Raw genomic sequence first — 25,563 nt, 5'->3', positions numbered from 1 at the left:
CCAGGGATGCTGGGTACCTGGGACCTTTGCTACCTCCCTGAGACACTGCAGCTGCTTGCTGATGCCAGAAATCCCTCCTTTGATGCCCATCTTTTTAAACTGAAGGTGGTGATCCCTCTTTGAACACAGAACTCTCTGGGCAGTGGGGTTAGGATGAGGTGAGGAAGCCAGGGGGAAAAAAAACTCTTGAACATATTAGTCCTTAATACTCTAGTATAAATGAGTGCCTCTGATACTCTCCTGGGAGCAATTAGCAGCAAGGAAAGAACTTGGGGGCTTTGTGAACTTCAAGGGACGTGGGGGCAGGGAAAAGGGAAGAGCGTGCATAAGTGGCGCTGAAGCCAAAAATTTCACAGTCTGGCCCAGATGGGAGGCCATGTCCTGTTCTGATTCTCTGAGGCTGGAGAATGGTTAGACTGGGCTGGTGGAGTGAGAGAAGTGGACTAGACATGGAGGCAGCAAAATAAAGTTTCCTGGAGGTTGACCTGCTCATCCCCAAATGCATGCTTCACCCCTCCTATCTCATAATACTTCACACCCACTTCTTAGGGGTCTGAAATAATAGTCCCCAAACAATAACTACTGTTTACTGAGTGTCTGCTATGTACCAGATATGATGTGCTGGTGACTAGGAAGCTGTAGTTCAAAAAGGTCAAGTCTCTTGCCTAAGGATTAGAACCCAGATAGCTCTGATCCAGAGCCCTTCATCTTAAGTACATGGTGTAGAACTGTCTCCTCCAAAGAGGTGGGAAAGGGTATTTGCTGGCTGGCTGGATGCATGCAAGTGTGGCTAGATGAATGTTTGACAGCTGCATGGACTGATGGAAGGATATATGGATGATGGATGTATGGAAGAAAGGAAAGATAGATGGATGGACATATGACTGGCTTGCTGGCTGGTTGGAACATGGATAAATGATGGATAGATGGGAAGGAGGATGGATAGATGGATGGTTGGATGGATGGATGGATGAATAAGAGGGGGAGAATGGATGGTTGATGAGTGGATGAATGGTTGGATGGATGGATGAATGAATGGAAGGATGGATGGGTAGGTGGTTGGATGAATATATGAGTAGATTTCTCCAGAAATCTCTGGAGAGATTTCCCCAGAGTCTGTCTTCTACTAATTTGCTATTTTGGTTGGAATCCCGATTACTCTTCTCTCTTCCTGAGGCTCCATTTGTAAATTTTCATCTCAGGAGATAATAAAACATCTATGTTATGGGACAGTTTGGTTAATGGGTCTGCTTTGGGCCTCCAGATTCATTGCAATTTGAAAAACTCAGAAGGCGGTATCAGGAACTCTGGACCTGCCCCATTCTATGACCTGGAGTTGTTTACCCTGTCTCTGGGCCTCAGGGTCTTGATGTGACTCTTGGTGGGTTGGGAGGTGGTCGTGCTAACTCCACCTGCTGGCCAGTGCGGTGACACCCAGCCATGGCCATATGACCGACCCACTGTCTCCTTAGCAGAGAAGCAGGGCCAGCATGTGGACAGCGTGGTGTGTGGCTTCTCTGTCCGTGGTGGCTGTGTGTGGCATCCGCCAAGAGACAAACGCTGTCCTCAGGATTACCAAAGACGTGCTGAGCAACGGTGAGTCCAGCCCTGCAGTGGGTGGGGAGTGGCAGGGGGCAGGTAGGGAAGTCCAGCCAACTCTGAAGTTCCCAAGGACTCTCTTCCTCACTGGCAGATTCTACATCAGATGGATGGGTGGCTTTTCTCTGGGCCTTAGTTTCCTCTTTTTCTTTTGGCTCCCATCTCCTGAGCACCTGCTATGTGCCAGACACCATGTTGGGGACTTTATGCTTGAGGCAGTAGAAAGCAGTGATTAAGAGCTTGGGTCCTAGAGTCAGCCTTCCTGGGGTTCAGATACTGACTGTGTGACCTTAAGCCCATGACTTGAGTTCTCTGAGCCTCAGTTTTCTCATCTGCAAAGAAGATGTAATTATGGTCCCCTTCTCAGAGAATTGATTCAAGAATTAAATGAGATGAACTTTTGAAAACTCTGCACAGTTCCTGATTCATAGAAAGCCCTCAAAAGTGGGAGCTGATATTGATTCTGCCTTCAATTCTCGGGGCCCCACTTTTGTCATCTGGCAAATGAGGACACATTCTCTGCCCTAATTCCTATCCAAGGCTATCATAAGAATAAAAAAATGAGGTCATTTCCTAAGAGTCACAAGCCTCAATTTCTTTATCCATCAAATGGGGACAATAATTCTGGTCTTGACTATTTCCCAGGAATCAGATTGAATAATGCACAAGGAAGTAGGTTTTTTTAAGCTGTAAAGTGTGGAGCACTGGAAGGGAGGATCATGAAGAAAATCTATCCAGGTTTGGCTGAATGCTGTCGAAATCCAGTTAAAGTGTGAGAGGTCAAAGCCAGCAGCTAATGAGTTCCCCGGGGTGTCAGGGCTGGGTTGGTCTGGAGGAGTCTTTCCATTCGACCTCAGCGTTTTACCAGTGGGGAAAGTGGGGCCCAGAGAGCCGAGCAATGCTGGGAGGCAGTGCCTGGGGGCCGGAGGGAGAGGAGCCCCTAACAGACCTTTGCTTCTCTGCAGCCATCTCGGGCACCTTGCAGCAAAGTGATGCTCTCCACTCAGCCCTGAGAGAGGTGCCCGTGGGTAAAGCTGGTGGTGATGCTGGTGGGCCTCTCCTGGGGGCTTTGCTTGGTGGAGGTGGAGGTGGCCGGGGAGGTGGTCTTCTGGGGGGCTTGCTTGGTGGCGGGGGTGGTGGCAGGGGTGGTGACCTGTTGGGTGGAGTTGGAGGAAGCTTACTGGGTGGCAGTAGCCGCAGTGATGGAGGCCTCCTGGGTGGTAATGGTGGGGGGCTTTTGGGTGGAGGGAGTAGCAGTGGTGGGGGGCTGCTGGATGGTGGAGGCCACGGTGGTGGGGAGTTGCTGGGTGACAGTGGTGGTCTCTTGGGTGGTCTTTTGGGCGGTGGCCGACACCATTACGATGACTACAGAGGCGCTGAATTCCCCCGAGGTGTCGGTGGTGTTCCCTACAATGAGTTTCACGTCCAAGAACCACCCCCAGAGTATACCAACGGCAACCAGCTTGGTCGTAATTACAAGTACGGTCACATTGAGGCCAATGACAACACCGCTCAGCAGGGGGGCAAATACCGATACGGTGAGACCCTTGAGTCTGATGGAAGCATCAGGGACCTCCGGAAGGGCAACTACCGCAACGCTGAGAATGCATATGGCAGCCAGAGGGGCCACAGGCGGTACAGGTCAGCGGAAGTGGCGGCGACCATGGGCAGACTTCACCGGCAAGAGCTGCAGCCTGGAGAGATCCCACCTGGTGTGGCCACTGGGGCGCTGGGCCCAGGTGGTTTGCTGGGCACTGGAGGCATACTGGCAGCTGACGGCATCCTAGCGGGCCAAGGTGGCCTGCTCGGTGGAGGTGGTCTCCTTGGTGATAGAGGACTTCTCGGAGGAGGGGGCGTCCTGGGCGCACTCGGCGAGGGTGGCATCCTCAGCACCGTGCAAGGCATCACAGGGTAAGGAGGGGCCAGGCTCTCCCTATCAAGCTCCCTGATGAACCTCCAAACAGGAATGATCACCCCCAGAGGCCTGGAGTTGGAAAAGGGATGGTCTTCAGTGCCCTGTACACTTTAGGGCTTGGCCTCAGGACTGGACATCTCAAGTCCCAAGTTGTATGATTTGGGGTCTTGTCATTAGACAGCCCTGAGTTTGAATCCCAGTTCAACCTTTTATATTAGTGTGTGACTCTGGGCCATTCTTTTCTTCTCTCTGAGTCTCAGTTCCCTCATCTGTAGAATCGTCATAGTAATATAGTCTAGGTGTAAAAAACCCAAGGATCATACATACATATTATAATTTCAACTCTACCCAGCCTCCTCCTCACATTCACTATTTAATTCAACGAATATTTAGAGTGCCTGCTATGTGTGGGGCACTATATTGGCACTAGGGACACAACCTCATGGTGAGCCAAGACAAGACACATCTCTTGTCCTCACAGAGCTTGCAGCTTGGTGGGGTATATGGCATCAATAAAGAAGCCTGGAAACAATCATACAATTACAACAGTGCTAAGAAGTTCATGGAGAAGTGAGGATGTGTATAGTGGAGAGATCAGGGGAGGCTTCCTGGAGGAAGAGGACCTGGAGCTGAAATCTAAAGAATGTGTAGGAGGGAACCAGGCAAAGAGGGGCAGGGACAGGCAGAAGGAATAGCATTTTTACATGAAAAAGAATTCAAAGGAAATACATGGAAATATAAACAGTGGGTGTCCAGGCAGTGGGAGTATGGGTCGTCGTGTTTTTTTGCCTTTAACTTCTCTGTGTTTTCCAAGTTCTATCCACAAACCACAGGTCTTTCTGGAGTCTGGAGGAATGAATGGGGTGCAGAGGAGGAGGGTGTAGGGAGGGCGGTCCCGGGTGAGCAGCATGGCAGGCAGTGGGGCTGGGCGCCCTCTCACCGCTCTCGGTCCTGTTCAGGCTGCGCATCGTGGAGCTGACTCTCCCTCGGGTGTCTGTGCGGCTCCTGCCGGGTGTGGGCGTCTACCTGAGCTTGTACACCCGCGTGGCCATCAACGGGAAAAGGTGTGTGCCCTTGGTCCCGGAGGGGTCCCTGCTCCGCTACATCCTAGCTGGGAGATCTTGGGCAGGTCATCTCCCATCTTTGTCCATAATGTGGGGACTAAAAGACCTGAGGTGTCACCAGCACACGCATGGCTTATACCTTTGGGCTCAGGTCATCTCCTGAGCGGCGAGCAGTAAAGGCAGTCTGTGTGGTGGTTAAGATCTGCAAGGCTGGAGTCTGGGGACTGCCTGGGTTCGAATCCTGACTCTCTCTTTTAATCTGTGACCTCAGGCCAGTCCCCCTAATTTCACTGAGCCGTAGTGTCTTCACCTGCAATGGGCATGATAAGACATATCCTTTCCCAGGTGGCTTCAGCCACAGCGAGGGACAGCAAGCAAAGGCCTCACTGAACAGCGCCTGCCACGTAGGTGGTGTTCGTTAGAGAACCTCAGACAGTGGACTTTTGCATCGATTTATCCCCATGGGATGAGGTCATGCCTACAAAGCTGGATGATAGGGTGGTCACCTTGGAAACCAGAATTTATACACAGAGTTCATTTATGGACCTCTGTTCCTAGCCTTTGGAGCTCTCATAGGCTAAGGGGAGATAGAATTGTTCACAGATGTCTTGAGGGACCAGGGAAGCCTTCTGGTTTGGGACCCCTAGACGTGAGCCAGCAGCATAGTAGATGGTGGGGCCAGCCAGAGCAAAAGCCGAGGTGTGAGGTGGTGGTTGGGAGTTGACTCATTGTCTCCCTGGCCCCATGGTCTCCTCCAGTCTTATTGGCTTGTTGGACATCGCAGTGGAGGTGAACATCACGGCCAAGGTCCAGCTGACCATGGACCGCACGGGTTACCCACGGCTGGTCATGGAGCAATGTGACACCCTCCTGGGGGGTATCAAAGTCAAGCTGCTGCGAGGGTGAGTACCAGCGGGCTGTGGAGTGCCTTGGCAGATGCTGGAGTGGTCTCTCTTTGGCAAACCATATTTAAGAGCAGAGGCTCTGGAAGCAGCCTGGGGTTCAAACCTCTTCAGCTTCATTATCGCTTGCTGTGTGACTTTTGGGCAACTCCGTTGCCCCTCTCTGAGCTCCACTTTCTTTATCTGTGAAATGGGGGTGATTCTTTTCCCCTTTGGAATTAACATAATGAATGTAAAAAACTTAGCGAAGAATCTGGCACATTTTAAGAGTTTATGAATATTTGTCTAACAGAGGTTTTGCATCCATTGGTGCTCCAACTCACAGGGAAATTTCCCAATTGATTCTGTTCAATGTGACCTTGGTCAGGTGGCGAGTATTTTCTATTACACACTCCCCACAAAGTGGCCAAGTCGGCACCTTCTGTGCAGAGTGGTTTCAAGTGTCTGTGTACTGACCGGTACGCTGCCCCCAGGTGATGGTCTTAGATGAGGGCACATCAGGGCAGCTCAGAGCTGAGTCCCTTTCTCTTCACTCCCCAGCCCTCATCCTGGGAGAAGCTTGTTCTGCTTCTCTCTTTGAGGCCCCCTACTCCTTCGCCTCCTGTCTTATCAATTTCTTGGCCCAATCCCCCCAGCCCTCATCTTATCTAGACTGTGGGATCAGAGAAAATCATTGTGTAACTTGAGCCCCACATTTCCGATTCATGTGGGCTTCTCTGAGTCTTTGTTTCTGCTCCAGGGTGGGTGGAGGCAGAGAAAATCAGCCCCAGGTGTTCTGGTGAGAAGAGGAGGGGGAGGGAAACACAAAAACCTCACAGATTTTTAATTCACATTTTCACGAGGAAATATACCTGGTAATACATGGTTCAAAATATAAAATGATAAAAAAGTATAGCCCCCTCCCTCCCTGTCTCCCATCTGCCCCCTTCCCATTGACCTCACCATGGTTGTTTCTTGATTCTCCATCCAATTTCTTTGAACAAATGAAGCAAACATGAATGTAAATTCCCATTCCCCGCCCTCATTTTAATACAAATGAGCACATACTGTAAACACTGTTTTGCACTTTTCTCTCACCATTTATCTATTGCGAGCATTTTCTGTATGGAACATGGTTTCCTTTTGTTTACCTTTTTACAGCTGCGTAATATTCCACTGTCTTGATGAACCATCATTGATTTGCCCTATCCCGTGGTGTTGAACACTGCAATTTGTCTAATCTGCTCTGACAAATGAGGTTATAATGAATAGTCTTTTACATACATCTTTTCACACATGGGCCAATGTGTCTGTTGGATAACTTCCCAGGAGAAAGCAGTCTGTGCCCTGAATATACATAGATTAACTTCAAATTATCCCCCAACACACATGGGCGGGCACACACACACACGGATAAACATGCATGTGCATTCTCACAGCCCTTATCATCCAAGGAGAAGTAGAACCAAGACAAGACCCCTCAAGGTGAATTTGCTTAAAAAGGAGACCATAACACATAGTAACCTTGGGGGAAATGATGGAATTAGGACTTTATCTGAAGAAATTCTTTGCTTTGCATAGCATTGAACAATCAGCTACAACCTGGGGGTGGGGAAGGGGCACAGCAGGGCAGAGGGGGACCGATCTAAGGGGTCAGGCTGTCAGTGATACTTTTGTGTTAGGATAGCCATGTTTCCCTCATTTTCTCATCACCACAGGGCCTCGGGAAACAAATACATTAGAAACAAACAAATGCGTTACAAGTCTGTCTGTCCGTCCATCTGTGTGTTTTGTCTATGTATCAGTAATCTCTTTCCCCCCTTCACTAACTGGTTAGGAGAGTTAGTTGAGAGCTGGGTGATGCACTTAGAACTTGCTCTGGCTCACTTCTCTGGGCCTTAGTTTCCTTGTCTGTAGAATGGACCACATTTCCCAATCTTTTCAGCACCAAGAACTCATTTTCTCTGGTGGACCAGTATTTCTCCTTCCCTCCCCTCCACAAACATTTATTGAGCACCTACTATGCACCAGATACTGTGCTAGGTGCTTGGATAAAATAATACACTCATCTTCCCTTTGGGAAGATTATGCAAAGCTGCAGCAAACAGCCCGTTAGAGGGGCAGATGAGCAGGAGAGAATGCCATTTGCAGTTAAAAAACAGGAATGTGCGAGCCTAGGCTAGGCCCATAGTAGAGCTCAAGGAACATTTGTTTGTTTCTTGAATGAATGAATGAATGAATAGATGAGTGAATGAATGATGAAAAGCCAAGCCATTTGCTTGAGCAGCCTGTCCAGCCAGGTCTAGGGTGAGTATACACTGACCTTCTAGCCTTCAGAACAATTTTCCAGCACTCAAGGGCTCTGCTGCTCAGACAGTACCTGGACAGGGGCCCCGAGTGTGGACAGCTTGGTGAGCCTCTCCTGGCCCCACTCCTCTCTCCTCAGGCTTCTTCCCAACCTTGTGGACAACTTAGTAAACAAAGTCCTGGCCAACGTCCTCCCAGACTTGGTAAGAACCCATCCTGGGACGGGGAGCGGGGGGTCACAGACTTTCCTCAGACCGAGGGGCCACAGTCGTCCAGCCTCCATCCCTGGAGGCCTGCAGGTGACCCAGAGGGATGGAGGGAGCCAGGGGGCTGGGATGTGTCCTTGGGGGTCTGGGAAGGGCCCTGAGGAATGTGGAGGGACAGATTAGTGAAGGGATACGGAGGTGAAGCTCGAGACTCACACAGTTCTGGGTTTGAATCACCTGAGTCTCAGTTTTCCCATCTGTAAAATGGGGATCATGAGAAAGCCTTCCCCATAGGGCTGCGGGGAAGACAGTGCCCCCGCATAGTGCACAGAGAGGCAGTCAGTACACAGTAGCTATTGTCGTTGTTACTGTTCGTGCACCCCCTCCTCCACCCCCTGCGCCGTCACCAGAGCTCCGTGCCATCTCTACCCTACAGCTCTGCCCCATCGTGGATGTGGTGCTGGGTCTTGTCAACGACCAGCTGGGTCTCGTGGACTGTAAGTCCTTCCTGCTTTGCTTCATTCAACCAACATCTACTAGCGCCTGATCTGGGCCAGCCCTCGGAAGGCCCTGGGGACACAGCAATGTGTGGGAGGAAGGCCCAGTGGGGTGGAGTGCTATGCAGCTGACGCCAGGGGAGAGGGGCTGCCTGGCCTTTCCTCTTGTCCCCAAACATCCCCCCAAGTCCCAGAGGGAGGAGGTTCCCGCTTGGACCCAAGGGCGCTACGGCTCTGGACTGGCTGGGTTCAAGCCCTGGCTCTGCCCGGGCATTGTGTGGACTTGGGGAGACTCTTCCCAATTTCCTCATCTCTAAAATGGGGGAGTTGGCTTCAACCCCCAGAGAGACTGGAGTGAATAGCAATAGATTAGAGAGTGACAGACGCTGTGGAGACTGTCCAGGTCCTCAGACTCAGGCTCCAGCACTAGCCCTTGATCCAGGATTTCTGAGTGAACATTCGTGAAGGCAAGCCTGCCCCACGTGGTTGTCCAGGTCGTCCACTCCATGATTCCAGGGACCTCCTTCCAGATAGACCACAACATAATGGTAGCATCAGTTATGCAGTGCACAGTCTCTACAGCCGTACAGGGCCAGAAGAGCCCAGAAGGTCGGGCTGTCCATCACAAGCAGTCAGGGAAATGCCAGATTCAATTAAGCACCACGTTGTGGAGCCCTAAAACTTCTTCCCTGGTGTACAGCACTTCACAGCTTACAAAGCTTATCAATATGCAGAATCTCATTGGCTCGCCAATATAGTCCAAGGAATTCTATTAAGCCTATTTTACGGAGGAGGAAATGGAGATTCAGAGAGGTGCAGTGTCTTGACGGAGATCACACAGCAAGGAAGAGGCAGAGCTGGGATTTTTACCCAGAATGCTTGCTCTTTCCATGGTGTCTGGAGCTGGAACCTTGCTGCCCCTCTCCACTCAGGGCACAAGGAGGGTGTCTGGGTGGGTGAGGGGGACCTTCCTGTGACCCCCACCTTTGCCTGCAGCTCTGATTCCTCTGGGAATATTGGGAAGCGTCCAGTACACCTTCTCCAGCCTCCCGCTCGTGACTGGGGAATTCCTGGAGCTGGACCTCAATGTGAGTGCCTGGGCTCGGGCAGGGGAGGTGGCCCTCTCCCCATAGGCAGAGGTGAGAGTGAGAGACCCCAGGGCTGCTGCTGAATGCCTGGGAAGCAGCATTTGAACAGAACCCTTTTCTGCTTAGATGAAGACCTTCTAGGAGCCGTGCTGGGAAACACAATCATAGCCAACACTTACCGAGTGCTTACTGTGTGCCAGGCACATTCCTAGTGCTTTATGTAGATTAACCATATGAGGTAGGCACTCTTCTTGAGAAAACTGAGGCACAGAGAGGTTAAGCCACTTGCCAAAGGTCACACAGCTAATAAATGTGAACCTGGGCTCTGAACCAGGCAATCTGGCTTCTAGCTATGAGAGCTGCTGCTATGGGCTTGGGTTTGCTGGAGGAGTGAATCTGGCTAATTGTGTGCTGGTAAGCATTAACCACTCTGCATGATTTTTTTTAAAAGTCCCTGATTTGTAGTGTTTGCTGATTTCCATGGTATAAGTACTCCCTCCCTGGCCTAAACATGGTGTTGGGAAGAGGTGCCTGGAATTGGCTCTCATGAGCTGGTGTGAGCTGGCTCAAGCACACTAATGAATCTGGCCCATAACTGCACAGGCGCACGCACAGACGTACTTCCCCTGGGCTGCACAAACCTGAGTGCCTCCCCGCTTCGTCCATCAGACGCAGAGCTAGAGCGCACACCGTGCTCTCACAGACACAGCACACCTGTGCACACCGAGTGTATCCATAAACACATAGTTATTCAAGAGACGTTTATCACTTACCTGCTGTGTGCCAGGCTCTGGGCTGGGGCTAGAGGTGCAGTGATGAGCACGACAAGATCTCTGACCTGATGGAGCCGGATAGGCCATCCGAGAATCCCTCAAACAATTAGAGACCGTGAGCTCTGTGAAGGAGGGTCCCAGGCTATCAGAGCCTAAAGCAGGGGGTATGATTCACCCAGGGAGGTCACAGAGGGCTTCCTGGAGGACGTGACACTTGAGCTGAGACCAGCCAGATGAGTGGGATGTAACAAAAGAAGAGTGTGGGGGAGGGAATGGCAGGCGGGAAGCACCATGGTGGAGGCGCTGAGGTGGAGGCAGGGATGGACGAGACCCTTGTGGCTGCCCTGCGGAAGGGTGGGTGAGGGGCAGAGTGGCTCCAGATGGGGCAAACCGCACAACGCCTTGCAGGCTGTGGAAAGCAGTCTGGTCTTTAGAGTAGATACTCCAGTGTATATTGTGCAGGTGCATTAACTTGCTACCTTGTTAGAGCAGGGCTGGGAGGGTGGAGTGGGGCAGAATCTATGGCATACTTCTATTTCAAATATATGGCGCTGTACCACGGCTTAATTATAAGTGGTCATAACGCGGGAACTGCAAGAGATGCTATTCCATCACAAATTGAATTTGTGAGGGCCATAAATGAAAGAGTCACTCAAGACCCAGTGGGTTTAACCGAGGAAGGCTTCCTGGACGCAGATGCAGGGCCTCCCCCCAGCCTTCAGCCCCCTTCCTCCACTCTTCTCCCTGCACCTCTCCCTGCTGTGACCCCTTTCCTCTCTGCTTCCCCAGACTCTGGTTGGGGAGGTTGGAGGAGAGCTCATTGACTATCCACTGGGGCGGCCAGCCATGTCTCCCAGGCAGAAGATGCCAGAATTGCCCCCCATGGGCGACAACACCAACTCCCAACTGGCCATTTCTGCCAACTTTCTGGGCTCAGTGCTGACTCTCCTGCAGAAGCAAGGGGCACTGGATATTGACATCACCGACGGCATGGTGAGTCGCAGCCCCCGGGGTGAGGTGGGCTGGGCAGCAAACAGCCCGCTGTTGATCCTCTCTAGTCCCCAGGGCCTTGGGGAAATGGCTTTAAAGCAAAAACCATAGACAGTCCACCCCTTGACTTATCTCCAGTTCAGAATGTGTATCGATTATGTCAGTGTTTACTAAAGCGTGGTGCCTGGGAGGGTTTTAGGTGATTCACAGACATGACACTAAACAACATCAAAAAGTTGCTCCCTATCCAATTCTATTTTATTCCCATCCTTTTAAAAAAAAGCGAGATTTAAATCCATATATCTGTATCTCAATATAAATATTTAGAATCCTTTTACTTGGTAAACATTGATACTATGTAACTAAAAGATACGTAAGAATAAAATACCACCTTTAGGTATGTTCCGGAGTCATTTTCTCTCCAAATCTTTTCTTTCAAAAAAATTCAAGCCTTCATAAAAGCTGCAGAATAGTACAATTAATGCCATAATATCCTTCACCTAGATTCACCAGTTAATATTTTGCCACATTTGCTTCATTTCCATCCATCCATCCATCTGCTGTTGAACAACTTGAGTGTTTGGTGACATCATGACATGTCACTCCATAAACTTCAGTGTGTATCTCATAAGAACAAGATGTTCTCAAAAAAAAAAAATCATATACATTATGTCAACCTCGATTCTATCAAGAGGAAAGTCTCCATTTGATGCCAGTATAATGTAACCCTCTCTTAAACTTTAAGGTGTCCTCTTTTAATTGAGAGAGAACAGAACTCACACCCAAAGGCCCCCAAAGACAATGGTATCCATGCAGAATGTAATGTCATTGTTTTGTTTTTATTGCATTTAGTTTTACACCTGCCATCTCCTTCTGTCAAGTGGTACTGGCTTTCCATTTTTTAGTATTTGATATTTTTAAAAGTAAAGTCATCTAAAGAAGATATTAAGTAAATAATAGTGCAGGTAGTTCAGGGATATGGCAGAATCATGCACTTAGTGGACCCTGGGTTTTGCACATGGACACACTGATGCTCACCTTGTTTTAATAAAGAATCACATTTTTAGAGGAGAAGATTCAGGTCTTGCCTCCTGCCCTGAAAAGTCCTCTCTGTGGTAAGCTTCAGTGGCTGCCCCCATCCACTTAACCACAAAACAGCTACCATGGTCTTTATGGTGGCCACTGTTGGACAGGCAGAGCCTCCCAAGAGGTCTTTAAGGGGGAGGAGATGCCCCCACTGGTTGTCTGAGAGGGTGCAGGAGTTTAACACAGTGTGCTAGCAACTCCTGTCTGTCCCTTTAGCTTCAGGGACTCACATAACCCTTCTTCTTTCCCTGCAGTTTGAAGAGCTTCCTCCACTCACCACGTCTACACTGGGAGCCCTGATTCCCGAGGTACGTAAGGCTGGTGCCTACCCTTGTCTCAGCCTCACGCTCCCTCTAGCTGTCCCAGGAGCTGGGTGCGAAGGGAAGACACTCAGTACTAGGGTGAGGTGCTCCACCCCCCCGCCCCCCGGGAATGCAGTGACAAAAGCTGGGAGGCTGGACCCCTGTGAGGGGGCGTGGCACAGAGGGCTGAGATGGAAAGAACCTGAGCTCTAGCAGTGGACTGGCCTGCCCAGGTCTAATCCCAGCCTGGTCACTTCCTCGCTGTGTGTCTTTGGGCAAGAGTCTTAACATCTCTGAGCCTAAGTTTCCTTATCTGTCAAAAAAGGATGCTAATACCTTTTGCACAGTTTCATCCAGGAGGATAAAGGAGATGAAGGAGATAATGCACGTAAAGATGCCGACATAGGGCACATGTAGGTGCATGGAGGCCTAGAGGGAAAGGGCCAGATCTTTGGAGCAGATAGACATGAATTTGAATTCCAACTCAGCACATCCCAACCATACTCCCTTAGGCAAGTGACTTCTCTCTGAGCCTCAGTTTTCTCATCTGGAAAACAGGAGCAACAAAGCCCACCTCACAGGGTGGCTGCAGACCTGGGATTTGAACCTAGGCCCAGAGTAGGCGTTTGATAAATGTTATCTGTGATTGTTCTTGTTAATAATAACAATTTCTTTTTTTAAAAAAAGAGCAAATGTACTCTTGTTGGATCAGCCACCATACACAGTTGGAACAAAGGCCTTTCTGATGCCAGTTCTCGTCCCAGCTCTGGTCCCAGGCCTGCTACCCTGCACCTGGCACCAGAGAACTTCTTATGTAGTGTTATACAGATGCAAAGGATTGCGGTACTTTACAGCCATTTTAGACATTTTTCATCTCCTTTCTACCTGTCCCATCTGGTTCTGGGTGGAATTCAAAGGAGGCAGTAAAGGAGATCAAATTCCACAAATGGTCACTATCACCCTCATGTGCTTGAAAGCCGAATGGCAGGGCACCATTACTAACGCCATAAATAGTGGCCTCTCCAGGAGGCAAGTGGACCCCTCAGTCAGCTGGATCTTTTATTTATTGGACCACTTCTTATGTGCACTGCACTTTACGGTTCATGAAAGTTTTTAAGAATCCACTGTTTCATTTGGTTTTAATCATCCCCCCATCCATGGGGCTAGTTTACAGATGGGGAAATAGGCTCAGAGCGGTCACACAATGTGGCCAAAGCAGGGACGCAGGGCTTCATGTGGAGCTGGGTCTGCAGCAGCGGGGCTCAGGCTAGACACAGAGGAATGTCTCCTGGAGTCACCTGGAGATGCTTGACCAGAGCTATGAAGGCATCCTGGGTCCCCTACTGCTGCGGGGAGAGAGTTCAAGGTAACCTTTCAGGGCCCCTGTGAAGGCGGTGCTGCTAGTTCTTGGAGATTCTGCATGTTGGGGCGGAGGTGGTTGAGACGCCAGGCCCCTCTGAGGAAGTATCCTGAAAATCCTTTTGTGAAAAGCCAATGCACCAAATCATTGATTTGTTGAAAGCCGATTTGCCAAAAGGTGAGTCCACTGAGTGGTCAATTGGCTGAATTTGCTGGATTTGCCATTAGACCAAGAGCTTGTCCAGAAGAGTTTCACCTTGAATGTGTTCAAGAAAATGAGTGTCTTCTTAGGACCCACACTGCTGAACTGCAAATATAAAAGTTTATGTTTAAATTAGTTTCTTTTTAAAGTAACTTTGTGGGTTTTCCCATATACTTATGCTCATTTAAAATATTCAAGAAAAGTGTTCCTTAAAATAAATTTTTTGGTAAATCAGTTATTTAGCAAATATGGGAAGCTGGTCATTTGATGAATTGTCCCTTTAGCCAATTAGCTTTGGAGGAATCAGTTTGCAGCCAACGGGCTCAGATCCCTCCCGCCGTGGGTCTCCGGAGACCCCAGCAAATCCAGGCGGGTGGGGCAGGCTGTGCCTTGCTCAGGGAATTTCACGGTGAGGCACCCCGAATTGTGGACTTTCTCATTCCAGGTGGGGCGAGAGAGTCAGTGAGAGGGGAGAGAGGTCCTGCGTTTCTGAGTCACACAGACCTGGCCTGGAATCTCAACTCTCCTGTTGGCCTTGGATAATTCGCTTGATGTTTCCCTCTGAGTCTCAGTTTTCTCACCTGTAACATGGAGAAAAAATTACCCTATGGAGTTGTGAAGGATCAATGAAATCATGAATGCCCAGCACTGGCCTCAGTGCCCATCCCCCCTGCCCCGTCTCCCTAAGGACCATGTTTTGAACATTTCCGAGGGTCAGGCATTGAGTTCAAAGCTTTGCTGGCATGATCACATTGAATTCTCATGATAACTCTGTGTGAGAGGCTCGGAGAAGGCAGCCCCTGTCCAAACCGCACAGTGGTTGGAGGCTTTGCATGTGGTTTGTAGGACTCGAGCAATATTGTTGGGTCTGAAGGTATCCAGTGTGGGACCCTGTGCTGTGTGTTTAGAGGTTGACTGACGACCCCCTGAGCCCGCCCATCACCGAGGGCCCTGCTCACCTCACCCAGTGTCCGCCCACAGGTGTTCCAGCAGTACCCCGAGTCCTGCTCCCTCACCATCAGGATCCAGGTGCCAAACCCACCTTCAGTGATGCTGCAGAAGGACCAGGCACTGGTGAAGGTGTTCGCCACCTCCATGGTCATGGTCTCCCAGCCCAATGATGTTGAGACCACCATCTGCCTCATCGATGTGGTGAGTGGAGCTGAGTGGTCACGTGGTCTCAGGGAGTCTTCAGACACCTACAAATACCCATGGTCCCCACCACAGTGACTACGAGTCCAGTTTGGGGGCCAGATGATCTGGAGGGCAGGGAAGCAAAGAGGGATCTTCTTACAAGACTTCTGCTTGGAAAGGCGGATGAGTTTGACCTTTTATGCCCTCTCCTTGGGGGGGCGGGGCAGTTATGATTGACAGTGATGATGTCCAATCCCATCTGCAATGGCTGATCTGAAGCAGGCCTCCTAGGCTGCAGGCCACCCCCACCTCCTCTGAGACAGCTCAGAGAAAGTTGGTAAACACCTCCCATGCCAATCGTCAGCTTCCTGTGACAGTTGTCTTTCTGAGGAATGTTCCCCAGCCCTTGCCGTGACTTACTTGTGAACAACAGTTAATGCAGGCAATTTATGATTCCCAACTTCTTCCCTCCGGAGGTGGGGAAAATCCATCATATGGTTTGCATTACTGGGGGTCTCCCAGTGAGCCCCCAGCAAGCAATGACCAGCATATAACAGCAGTGATGTTCCACTCACCTTCCCTTTCCTCCAGGACACGGAACTCTTGGCCATGTTTTCCGTGGAGAATGATAAGCTCATGGTTGACACCGAGCTGGACAAGTAAGGGGGTTTGCTGCCGCGGGCTCCTGCTCCTCAGAAAGGCCTCTTTGGTGCTCTTGTGTCTGGTGCCAATTCACTGAGGGACCAGGGAGGGCTTAGAGGTCTCTGGGCACGGCTGCCAGGGTAAATCCAAGGGGCCACACAGGGGAAAATGGTCCGTGATTGCCAAGATCACTGGCATGAGCCGGGTAGGGTGGGTGGAGCCGTGAGCTTCACAGAAGGACCTACTGCCGACAATAGCATGATCAATAATGATGCTGCTGGTGGTGACGATGTGCTAAGCTCTGCACTGGCTACTTCGATGTCTTATCTGGTTTAGCCCTGCAGAGTCAGGGCTGTTATTCTCCCATTTTAAAGAGGAGAAAGCTAGGGCTCAGAGAGGTGGATTTACTTACTCAAGGCTGCAGCATGAGAACAGAGAGGGGCTGTGAACCAACCCGGGTCTGTCTGACCTGGAGCTGTGTCGAATGGTTACAAGCACAGGCTGTGGAGCCAGTGGTATGGGTTCAAATCCTCACATGACCACCGACTGGCTGTGTGATGTAAGGCAAGTGACCCTGCCTCTCTGAAACTCAGTTTTCTCATCTGAAAATAGGCATCTTTGTCTCTACCTCATAGGACTCATAATAAGAAGAAATATTATTTATTAGATGCTCTTTCTAAGTGCCAGGCATTGAGCTAAGTCTTCAATGTATTCATTTAATTCTTTTTTTTTTGGCCGTACCATGCGGCTTGTGGGATCTTAGTTCCCCAGCCAGGGATTGAACGCAGGCCCCCAGCAGTGGAAACGCAGACTCCTAACCACTGGGCTGCCAGGGAATTCCCATTCATTTAATTCTTGACATCAGCCTATGGCAGCAAGGGCTATTATTAGTCCCACTTCAAGATAAATGAGAGAGTATGTAACATTTTCAGCATGTGCCTAGTTCATTGTAAGGTTTTCGTCTTACAACAAATATTTATCAAGCCCAACAGTGAGAGCTACTCATAAGGTGATGCTAATCAGAGCCATTCAGGAGTCTCTAAGGAGATCTGAGACTGAGGCTTGGATGGGGAGAAGCGGGCAGCCAGGTGAAGAGCTGGGGTTTCCAGCAGCGAGAGCAGTGCAGGCAAACTTCCAGGGGCAGGAAAGAGCTTGGGCGTCGTGGATGGAGTGGTCGAGGGAGAAGGAAGGATGGGAGAGGAAGTCGGGAAGGAATCCAACATTCCAAAGCAGCGTCTTCTCCCCTGAGAAGCCTCATTTGTTTCTCTCGCTCTGGACGCCAGTGGCTCCAATGTCTCTCTGCCCTGTGGACGGGTCTGGTCTGGCCTCTTGGGTGGGACTGTTGGTTTGCAGGTGAGATTCAGGTGCAGCGAGACTGAGGCCCTCACGGTGCAGAGAAAGACCTCAAACCCAGGCCTTGGGCCTCCCTGCTCAGGACAGTACAGCAGCCATGAGTGCAGCTCAGGGTGCGAGACTGGGGCGCCCTCTCCCCAGCTCTGTGGCCCTGGCCAGTTCCCTGGGAGTCTCCGGTTCCTCCTCCACGGGGTTCCTGAAGGATCACACGAGGTAGTAGCGATGCTCACGTGCACGGGGCTCACTGGGTCCCAGGCGTGATTCTAAGGGCTTTACTGGAATTATCTCATTTAGTCGTTGCAGCCACCCACTCTGCAGAGGAGGAAACTGAGGCACAGGGAAGTTAGGTACTTCGCCAAGGACACACAGCTGTGATGTGAGCCTTATGCATATGGCATCGTGTCTGGTACATAGTTGGTGCTCCCCACGTGGAGACCAGCCTTGTTCTTATTACCTCCCCCAGACTGAAAGAGGTCTCTGTGAGGATGTTGGTGGAGGGGCTTCTGGCAGTTTATTGAAATGTGAGCCCCTTATGATTCTCAGGCAATCGCTACTTCTAATGAGATGTTTTCTTTATCTGCAGGACCAGGCTCAACCTCAGAACCTCAAATGTGGGCAATTTTGATGTAAGTACCAAGCTCAGGCCCCAGAGTGAGATCTAGGAATAGCGTCCCTGTGAGGCTGGCTGGGCTTCCCTCGGCCCCTGCCTCACCATAAGCCTTGGACCAGCACTTGCCCCATTCTGGGCCTCCGCTTCCCAACTGTACAGGGAGCAGGCTGACCAGGTGCGCTTCGGGGCTACCAGCTTGGGGGTTCTGGAATCACAGGGGCTCTGACTGCCCCCTCCCAGGTTCTCCCGGGGCAGCGCTGCGGCTTCCCTTCTGGCCACAGGGAGGCCTCAAGTATCCCTTCGGATCTGAGCCAACCACTGCCTTTTTGTTCTTCCTCTGCAGGTTGGCCTCTTGGAGGTGCTGGTCGGGAAGATTTTTGACCTGGCGTTCATGCCCGCGATGAATGGTGAGAGCAGGTGCCCGGGCCTCCCTGGGGGCCTGTGACTTGGGGACTGGGTGGCTACTGGTTTGTTGGGCATATTTGATGCACAGCTGTTCCACCTCAATGGTATTTCTGAGAACTTCACTCTAAGCTTATTTATTTCAGCCTCTGAATGCAAATGTTGCCCCAAGAGTCCATCAACTTCTTTATTTGCCGCTTTTGCTATATTCTTCCTGCCGCCCTTATTTGGCTGATTTTTCTGATTATCTATGTAAACTTCTGATTGTATATGAAAATTATATGTGTGTACATTTTAGAGAGTCCAGAAGAGTCTAGGAAAGAAAATCTCATCTCCCAGAGACAATTAATCCCAACATCTGGGTATATTTCCTTCTAAACTCTTCTTCCTCTGTTTTTTAGCATACAGTTCAAGATGTTTCCAGATTTATTTTTTTAAGTGTTTCTTTTTAGTTGTAAAATACACATAACATAAAATTTACCTTCTTAGCCATTTTTAAGTTAAGTATATTCACATGGTTGTGTTCCTGACTTATTTTTAATTGTGTATTTATTTTTCCTTTCATAAGGACCATGTGCACACATTATTATTGTAAAAAGTTCAATCAGTACAAAGCTAAAGTTGCTCTTGCCAGGATCCCTAACCTCCTAACCCAGAATCTGCCCCCTAGGCAGTCACATTGTCAGAGAGTTTTCTTACCCAAATTTATAAATAGAACAGACTGAGCGTGGTGCCTCCTCTCTGCGGCTCCTTGTTGAACTCTGGGGCCACTGGAGGCTGGGACAGCCTCCCCATCAGTAACCTCAGTCCCCAACCCTCATGCTTCTGGGCCCCAACCTCTCTCTCCCCACTTCCGCTTCCTGGAAGAGAGGATGAAGAGGGGCAGCATCAGCTGTACCAGCCAGGTTCGCTTGGAGAGCTCTGGATGTCAAACAGACCCTTATTCTGGGAACTGTCACCAGAGGAGGCTGAATCTGAATCACAGGGAAGTGCTGGTCACCAGGCCCATGCTCGTTCCCTGGCAGGAGAGGATGCTGTCAGGAGGTGGCCGGGCTGGGCTGACCTGGAAGCCAAGAGATGGAGACACTCGTCCTGGCAGAGGCACTGTGAACCTGGCAGCAAGTCCCTCAATCTCGCTATAGTGCGATTTACCATTCTCAAAAGTGAGAGAGTGGGTTAGATCCATGATTCCCAAAGAGGGTTCCATAGAAAACTAGTCCCACAAGATACTCTGCGAAAAGGGTTCCGTGGTCAAGCAAGTTTGGGAAATACTGAATAGGTTCCTCTGGGGTAGATTCACAGTGTTCTTAGCTCTCTGAAAAATCCTGCTGGAATCAGGAAGTCCGTTCAACCTCACTCCATCCTATTTCCCCCACCTGCCCTTTCCTGCTCCCTTCCTCATTTCCTTTCTTCCTTCCTTCTTGGAATATTAATCAGTGGATCAGCTTAGGCTCTGATGACCTAAACCAAACAGTACATCCCATGGCGGTCACTTGTTGGGGTCCCATGTGCATCCTTCCACACCTTCATTCAGCAAATATCTGTCTCCTCCTCTGTGCCCGGCCCAGGGCTGGGTGATGCTGGGGACAGTCCTTGCCTGAAGAAACTCACAATCTGGTGGAGGTGACAGATGTGGAGACAGGGGATTAATATTTTGTGATTTCTGGAATGGAGTTGTTCGGGAAGAGTGGCAGGGGCCCAGAGTTGCTTAGCCTGGGGTGGAGGAAGGGTCACAGAGGTGACATCCAAACAGAGTCTCGGGGAAGGCTCAGAACTCAGCAGGCAGGCAAGGGTGAGGCAGTGTGCTCCTGGCACGAGGACCTGCAAGGACAAAGGCCTAGAGGCATGAAAGACATGGTTAGTCTTCCTGAAAACACTGGTGGCTTCTGAAAGGCTGCTGCCATGCTGACTATGCCCGATCATTCTTTTTTCCCTGCAGCCGTGCTGGGCTCTGGCATCCCTCTCCCCAAAATCCTCAACATTGACTTCAGCAATGCAGACATCGACATCCTGGAGGTAAGGGGAGATAGAGCTCTGTTCTGCTTTCCCCTCCACACCTAGGAATTGGGAGGAGAAAGAGAAGGGAAGGGAAGGGAGGGGTAACAGGCGTCTCTTCCTTCAAAGAATGGGGCTGAGCAAACAAGAAACAAAGCTGCCAAAGAGCCTTAAATGAAGCTTCTCACATCCATGCTCTCATTTAGTCCTCAAGACAGATGTCATTGCCCCATCTCACAGATGGGAATACTGAGGCTCAGAGCAGTAAGGGGCTTGCCCAAAGTGGAAGTGTGACATGGTTCATCAGAAAAACTTTTATTGAGCACCTGCTGTGTGCCAGACAACTCCCAAGGCGCTGGGGATACAGCAGTGAACAAAAACATGCACAATCCTGGCCCTTGCAAAGCTTCCCCAACCAGTGGGGAGATGGGCCTTTGGGTAAATATTCCTGAAATAGTCGCTAATTATAATCATGGCTGGTGCCATGAAGGGGGTCTACTACCACTACAAAAAACACAAGTGCTCAGCATCTGAAATTTGGAAAATACCGAAAAGATTAATCAAAAACGTGTTTATCCTCCTTGATGTATTTGCAACCCAGAAATTACCCCTTAGAACATTTTGCTGTTTCTCATTCTAATCTTTCTGGAGTTTTATTTTTAAACATTACTTGATCAGGGGGTCAGTCAGTAGAGCATTGCAGTTAAAGAATAAGGGTGCTGGTGCCCAATAGCCTGGGTTCAAATCCTGACTCTGTCAGTTTCCAGCTGAGTAACCCTGGGCCTCAGTTTTCTCCTCTATAGAAAGGGGCTAATCATAGTACCTACCTATAGGACTGCATTTAGGATAAAAGGAGATTCTGCATATAGGTGCCTTATACAGCCCCTGGCACATAGTAAGCATTCTAGAAGTGTCCATTGTTATCAGTGTCATCATTGTAATAAAGAAGGCTCCAGTGTAAATCCTGGTGGACAGAACTGTTTCTGGCCTCGGGATTTACTTCCTTAGAACATGCTCCCGGAAGCGGAGTGAATGGGCCTTTGTCCCTGATTGACAATTTCCTTTCCCAAAGGTGGCACCTATTTGCATAGCCACCAGCCGTGTGCAGAGAGCTCAGCTCCTCACACTTACGCCAGGCTTGGGCCTCGGCCCAGGGGCAGCCCCCCACCACCTTAGGGGAGCAGTCAAGGCAGAGACCTTGGATGGGCAGTGTGGGCAGTGGTCAGATGCAGGCTGTGGGACAGTCCTCAGGGGTGCCGGTCCTGGTCCCTTCTCTTGAGCTCCTGCACGACCTCAGCATCTCTCTGAGCCTCAGTTTCCTCGTCTGAAAATGGGGAACAACACTACCCACCTCATGGAATTTATGGTGACAGTTTAAATGAGATACAGCATTTTAGTGTTAACTGTTATCATTCACTTTGAAAAATAGGTTAGGAAATATGAACAGGATTGGCACAAATTTATCATCATCAGCAGCAGCACCATCATCATTTCTACCATTTACTGAGCATGTGCAGTGCCTTCTGCCCTGTTTTGTATGCATTTGGGCCTTACCAGGGCTCCGGTTGATGTTTTCCCTAACATCATAGGTGAAGGTCCTGAGTATCAGAAAGGGTAGGCCATTTGCCCAAGGTCACTCAGCTAGTGAGAGGTAGGATTTGCACTGAAATAATAGAGGCAGCTCAAACCAGTGGTTCTCAACCAGGGCTGTACTGCAACCCACCTCCCAACCTGAGGGGATTTTTGAAGTTAGTGGGGATGAGTCTTTCTCTCCTGAATAATCATGTTTCAATATTTCACATCAAAATACATATTATTTTATTATAAATTACTTACTTCTTATTTCTTCTTTATATTCCGGTGAGTGAATTTATACTAGTTTTAAAAAAAAAATGTGTAAGTAGACTGTATAATCTATGAATTTTGTTTCAGAATAATAAAGGAAATAATATGGAGACCTATAATAAAATGTAAAATGGGTGTTGAGTCTGAAAGGTGAAGAACCACTGGTTCAAAGAAACACTCAGAAAAACAAAAGAAAGACTCAGAGGATCTTGAAGGCCCTCTGTAAATGGTAGCTATTCTTCTAATTATTATAACTATTATACGGGTCTAGCCATTTATTTTAACTTTTTATTTTGAAATAATTTTAGACTTACAGAAAAATTGCAAAAATAGTACAGAGAGTTCCAGAACACTCTTCACCCAGCTTCCTCTAATGTTAGCATCTGCTATAACCTGAGTACCATGATCAAAATCAGGAAATTAACATTGATACAAAGCTATTAACTAATCTACAGGCCTCACCCACCAGGTTTCCCACTAATGTCCTTTGTCTGGTTCAGGGTCCAGGGTCCCACTTTGCCTCCAGTCACGTGAGCCTCCTTAGTGTCCTCCAATCTGTGACAGTTCCTCAATTTTCCTTGTGTTTTATGACCTTCACATTTCTGATGAGTCGGGCCCGTTTTGTGGGATGTCTCTCGATTTGGATTTGACCGATATTTTCTCACGATTAGATTGAGGTTGTGTATTTTGGGCAAGAACTCCACCAAATGCTGCTGTGCACTGTGTCGGGGCACATGATGTCAGCATCTTATTCCTGGAGATGTTCACTTTGATCTTGTGGTTAAGGTGGTTCCTGCTAGGTTTCTCCACTAAGTTACTATGTTTTCCCTTTGCAACTAATAAATATCTCATGGGACTTAAACTTCTTTGACACTACACAAATATCCTGTTTCTCATTATACTTTTACCACTGATTTGGACATTCATTAATGGTTCTTGCCTAAGTTATTACCGTGCTGTTTGCCCGATTGTGATTTTCTATTTCTGTAATTCCTTTTACACTTATTAATGGAGTTCTGCTGTAAAGAAAAGCCGTCCCTTCTCCCCCATTTATTTATTTACTCAATGATTTATATCAGTATGGACGCATGGGTATTCATTTATTCTATGGATTAGGTCTATTACTTTTATTATTTATCATTGTTTTTTAATTACAAAAACTGGATTTTGGAAGAGTGTGGAAGGGGCTCAGGCCTGCTTCTCTTATTTTGGAAAAGAAGGAAATGAGGAGCAGGGAGGGAAAGGTCTTGCCCAGGATCCCCTGTACACAGCAAGCTGATGACATGGCCAGGGTGATTCTCAGGCCCCTTTGACCCCAGCTGTCTCCTCCGTTCAGAGTTACTGCTGCCGAGAAATGCGACTAGCTCGATCCACAGGCAGGTGACTGTCTGTGGAGGCTGCAGCCAGAAGCCACCCCACCCACTAACTGGGTTCTCTGTTGTGCCCTCCAAGGACCTTCTGGTGCTGAGCACCTGAGTGACAGAGGCAGAGATGCTGGCGCAGCCCCGAAAGAAGCCAGAACCAGCCCTGGAGAGGCTCGTCCTGACACGCTCCCCGGCTCCAAGTCCCTTCAGCCCTTCGACAGTCCCCTCCCCAGCCCTCCAACCCTCTTCTCACCTGCCCCCACCCTGAGAAAGCGCCCAGCCATTGCCCCTGTTGACAAACAATCTCATCCACGGTCAGCCCTGCTCCCCACCCCCGCGGGGGGATGGAGGTCGCCTGGAGGACTGAGGCCTCTCGGACTCCAGGCCACCCCCAGACCCCAAGCCGAGAACTTTACGCTTTCAATAAAAGATTCCACTTTCCCTGCAGTTGGGGTGAGTCTCCACAAAGGACCCTCCCTCAGGGTCTGGGTGTTTCTTTCCTTCAAGTCTTCGCGGGGGGCACCTGGCAGATGTAGCTACAGCCGCATGAAGGGTGGTTCAGTTCATGACTGAAAAATGCCAGACGCCTCTGGGGATGCTGCGGATGGGCAGGAGGAGACCTGAATTCAGGTCTCACTGCTTTCTTCAGCCTTCACTTGGCTTATCTCTCATGCCTCAGTCCCTGCACCCCCCAACTCCACAGCACACGGGGAGGGCCAGGACTCAGAAGCAGCAAGTTCAAAGTCATCAGACTGACTGCACACTGCCAGAGAGACCGCCCTCTAGCCTAACTGCCATGCACCACGATGACAAGGATCTCCTCTCCTTTCTCAGCTTTCAGTTGCCCTCTCGCCACCCCCTCCCCTCTATGTTCCCAGCATGTGATTTGCCCAGGTCCAGAAGGGTGGATGGGCACGTCTCAGGTCCCAGGGGACAGATGAAAGAGGCAAAAATAAGATACCCTCCTGCCTCATCTTCCTGAGAGACGTTTATTGACTGCTTGCTACCTGCTGAGCCCAGCACTGAGGCTTTGGGACTTGATCTCATTTAATGTCATAAGAGCACCATGAGACCACCAGGATGGTCCCTATTTTGCAGGTGGGGAAACCGAGGCACCAAGAAATGCAGTGACTTGCCCAAGGTCACACAGTTGCAAAGTGACAGAGCTGGGGTTTAAACCTGATGATTTAGCTGCAGGGCCCATGTCCTCTCCACACCACACTTCCTCTGTTGGTAAGCTGCAAGAAGAAGCCCTGGGCTGAATTTGGCCCCAAAGCTGCACAGTCCCCAGAACAAAGAAAGAACAGGGTGTTAAGCATCAGCACTTCCAGGCTTCCACTAGGAAGAGAAGCACATCACTTCCGCTGACATTTCATCGGCCAAAGCAGGTCACGTGATCTTGCCTGACCTCAAGGGGTAGGGAAGTGTGATCAGGAGGAAAGGAAAAACAGGTATATCATTGAGCACAGTAATCTCTTCCACACTCTCCCGTGTCCTCCTGTGTAGGTGAGGCTGGAGAGGTGGCCGAGGGGAGGTGAGGCTCCTGCTGCCATAGAGATTTTGCAGAAATACTAGGCACCTCATGCCTTCAGGTCCAAGCTGGGGAGGCACGGATGCAGCAGCAGCCCACAAAGTGAGCAAGGAAGCTCCCAAATCACTTATTTACAGACAAGCCCTTGGTTTCTAGAAATAAAGCCCAGTGACTATACATCCAATGAAACCTAGATCTTGGCCGTGTATTGTCTGCTCAAAGCAACTGCTCCCCAAGCCCCACCCCACGGCTCCTGGAAACCCTATCTGCCAGACAGTGAGGGAAACAGCCAATGTCTCCATATTGAAAACAATCAGACAGCATTCTATAGAGAGGTTCCCCTGCCACAGGACAGCTTTATACGTCACCAACCTCAACTCTGGCATCAGGAGGTCTTTAAAGAGGAAGAATTTTGGAG

At 49.7% G+C, this 25,563-nt stretch overlaps 1 protein-coding gene across 1 annotated transcript; it reads left to right on the top strand.

The window, feature by feature from the left end:
• Positions 1–1,490: 1,490 nt before the first annotated feature.
• Positions 1,491–23,726, top strand: BPIFB4 (BPI fold containing family B member 4). The gene is made up of 16 exons (XM_036826994.1): positions 1,491–1,596; positions 2,565–2,627; positions 2,991–3,510; positions 4,474–4,578; positions 5,337–5,480; positions 7,906–7,969; positions 8,409–8,469; positions 9,466–9,557; positions 11,120–11,323; positions 12,661–12,714; positions 15,251–15,421; positions 15,995–16,062; positions 17,982–18,024; positions 18,352–18,415; positions 20,350–20,426; positions 23,703–23,726. The coding sequence occupies exons 1-16, from the start codon at positions 1,491–1,493 to the stop codon at positions 23,724–23,726; spliced, it is 1,860 nt and encodes a 619-aa protein (XP_036682889.1).
• Positions 23,727–25,563: the final 1,837 nt, after the last annotated feature.

The sequence above is a fragment of the Balaenoptera musculus genome, chromosome 15 (genome assembly GCF_009873245.2).
Source record: "Balaenoptera musculus isolate JJ_BM4_2016_0621 chromosome 15, mBalMus1.pri.v3, whole genome shotgun sequence".
NCBI classification, from domain to species: Eukaryota; Metazoa; Chordata; class Mammalia; order Artiodactyla; family Balaenopteridae; genus Balaenoptera; species Balaenoptera musculus.
Note: the sequence above shows the minus strand (reverse complement) of the source record. Positions and strands in the feature narration are given on the sequence as shown.